At 54.0% G+C, this 2,235-nt stretch overlaps 1 protein-coding gene across 1 annotated transcript; it reads left to right on the top strand.

Moving 5' to 3' along the window:
* Window positions 1-329: 329 nt before the first annotated feature.
* LOC110304089 (probable proline--tRNA ligase, mitochondrial) lies at window positions 330-1,774 on the top strand. The gene is given in 1 exon segment (XM_021175342.2): window positions 330-1,774. A coding segment is annotated over 1 exon segment (1,428 nt). The 5' UTR covers window positions 330-346.
* The last annotated feature ends 461 nt before the right edge of the window (window positions 1,775-2,235 follow it).

The raw sequence follows: 2,235 nt of genomic DNA, 5'->3' as shown, positions 1-2,235 counted from the left end.
AGAGAAAGGACCCAAGGAGTTGAAGGGGTTTCAGCCCCATAGGAGGCACAACAATATGAACCAACCAGTACTCCCAGATCTCCCTAGGACTAAACTACCAATCAAAGAGGAGAGACCGATGGCCTTGTTGGTCATTGATGGGAGGAGAGGCCCTTGGTCCTGAGAAGCTCAATTCGCTAGTGTACAAGAATGCCAGGACCAGGAATTGAGAGTGGGTGAGTTGGCGAACAGGGGGGAAGGAATAGGAGGGGTTCGGAGGGCAAACCAGGAAAGGGGATAACATTTGAAATGTAAATAGACTGGCTTCGCGTGACTGACGAGTGCCCGGCTCAGGTGCCAAGGTGTCATGAAAGGTCTGCTGACAAGATGCAGAACACTGTCTGCCTTGGCTGCCTGCAGCCTCCATCACTCCAGATACATCATCCACAAGTATTACCATTGTGCGCCGGGGAGAGGGCAGCACTTGGTATCATCCCGCATGTTCCAGCCTCAAAACCTTCGGGAAGACCAGGTGCTTTCTCTGAAGGGCAGAGCTAGCCACCTGACCTGTAAGAGCCAGCGGCTGATGCTGCAAGTGGGCCTGATTCTTCCAGCCAGCCCTGGCTGTTACCACCTCATACCTTATACAATTCGTGCCTTGGAGAAGCTTGTGCGGGTGATAGATCAGGAGATGCAGGCCATCGGCGGGCAGAAAATCAACATGCCCAGCCTCAGCCCAGCTGAGCTGTGGCGAGCCACCAGCCGCTGGGCCCTGATGGGCAGGGAGCTGCTGAGACTGAGAGACAGGCACAGCAAAGAGTACTGCTTGGGATCGACTCATGAGGAAGCGGTTACAGCCCTGGTTGCCTCCCAGAAGAAACTTTCCTACAAGCAGCTCCCGTTGTTGTTGTACCAGGTCACAAGGAAGTTTCGGGATGAGCCCAGGCCCCGGTTTGGTCTTCTCCGTGGTCGGGAATTCTATATGAAGGACATGTATACCTTTGATTCCTCCTCTGAGGCTGCTCAGGAAGCCTACGGCCTGGTGTGTGATGCTTACTGTAGGCTGTTCGACAGGCTGGGGTTGTGATGTATGAAGGCCAGGGCAGATGTGGGCAGCATCGGGGGCACGATGTCCCATGAATTCCAGCTACCAGTGGACATAGGAGAGGACCGCCTTGTGGTCTGTCCCAGCTGCCACTTCTCAGCCAACACAGAGATACTGGACTTGTCACAAAAAATCTGCCCTGACTGCCAGGGTCCACTGACAGAAACCAAAGGCATTGAGGTGGGGCACACATTCTACCTTGGTACCAAGTACTCTACCATTTTCAATGCCCTCTTTACCAATGCCCACGGGGAATCTTTGCTGGCTGAAATGGGGTGCTAAGGGCTGGGAGTCACTGGGATCCTGGCTGCGGCCATCGAAGTTCTCTCTAAGGAAGACTGCATCCGCTGGCCCCACCTCCTTGCCCCTTACCAAGTCTGTGTCATTCCCCCTAAGAAAGGCAGCAAGGAGACAGCAGCCACAGAGCTTGTGGAGCAGTTATATGATGACGTCATTGAGGCCGTGCCTCAGCTCCGAGGGGAGGTCCTGCTGGACGACAGGACCCACCTGACCATTGGAAAGAGACTGAAAGATGCCAACAAGCTTGGCTACCCCTTTGTGATCATTGAGGGCAAGAGGGCCTTGGAGGACCCAGTACACTTTGAAGTTTGGTCTCAGAACACTGGTGAAGTGGTCTTCCTCACCAAAGAGGGAGTCATGGAACTACTGACTGGCGTGCATGTTGTCTAGGGGGCCAACCACACCTGCCCCTAGGCTTGATGTTCACTGTAACAGTGTAGTTCCCTCCACTTCTGTCCTGGGTGGTTTCTCCAGAAGTGGCTTCTCGTGGAAGGGGAGAGCGTGTTAGGAAAAACTCTACTCCTCCCTTGTGATGGTTCGTAGGTAGCCATTAACTCCGTCTTCCCTGGGCTGGTTGTGCTACCATACACCGTTCCTTTTACATGTGGACACTTCTGTTAGGAAGGCTGAAAGGTGGCAAAGAGACCCAGGTCACTTTCCCTTGAGCTGAGTTTCTGGGTGTAAGATGAGAATGGTTGAAAGCTGGGGCCATGCTTCCCCAACCCCACCCCACAGTCTGAGCACACGCCTTGCATTTCATTCAGTCCAGATAGCGGGGCTAGCAGCCCTTTTCTGAGAAGCTGGGAGCCGCAGAGTCTGGAACCTGGCCGCTGCTAATTCACTGGTGACTC

This window comes from Mus caroli, chromosome 10 (assembly GCF_900094665.2).
Source record: "Mus caroli chromosome 10, CAROLI_EIJ_v1.1, whole genome shotgun sequence".
In the NCBI taxonomy this organism is placed as follows: Eukaryota; Metazoa; Chordata; class Mammalia; order Rodentia; family Muridae; genus Mus; species Mus caroli.
This window is presented reverse-complemented; position numbering and strand designations above follow the sequence as displayed.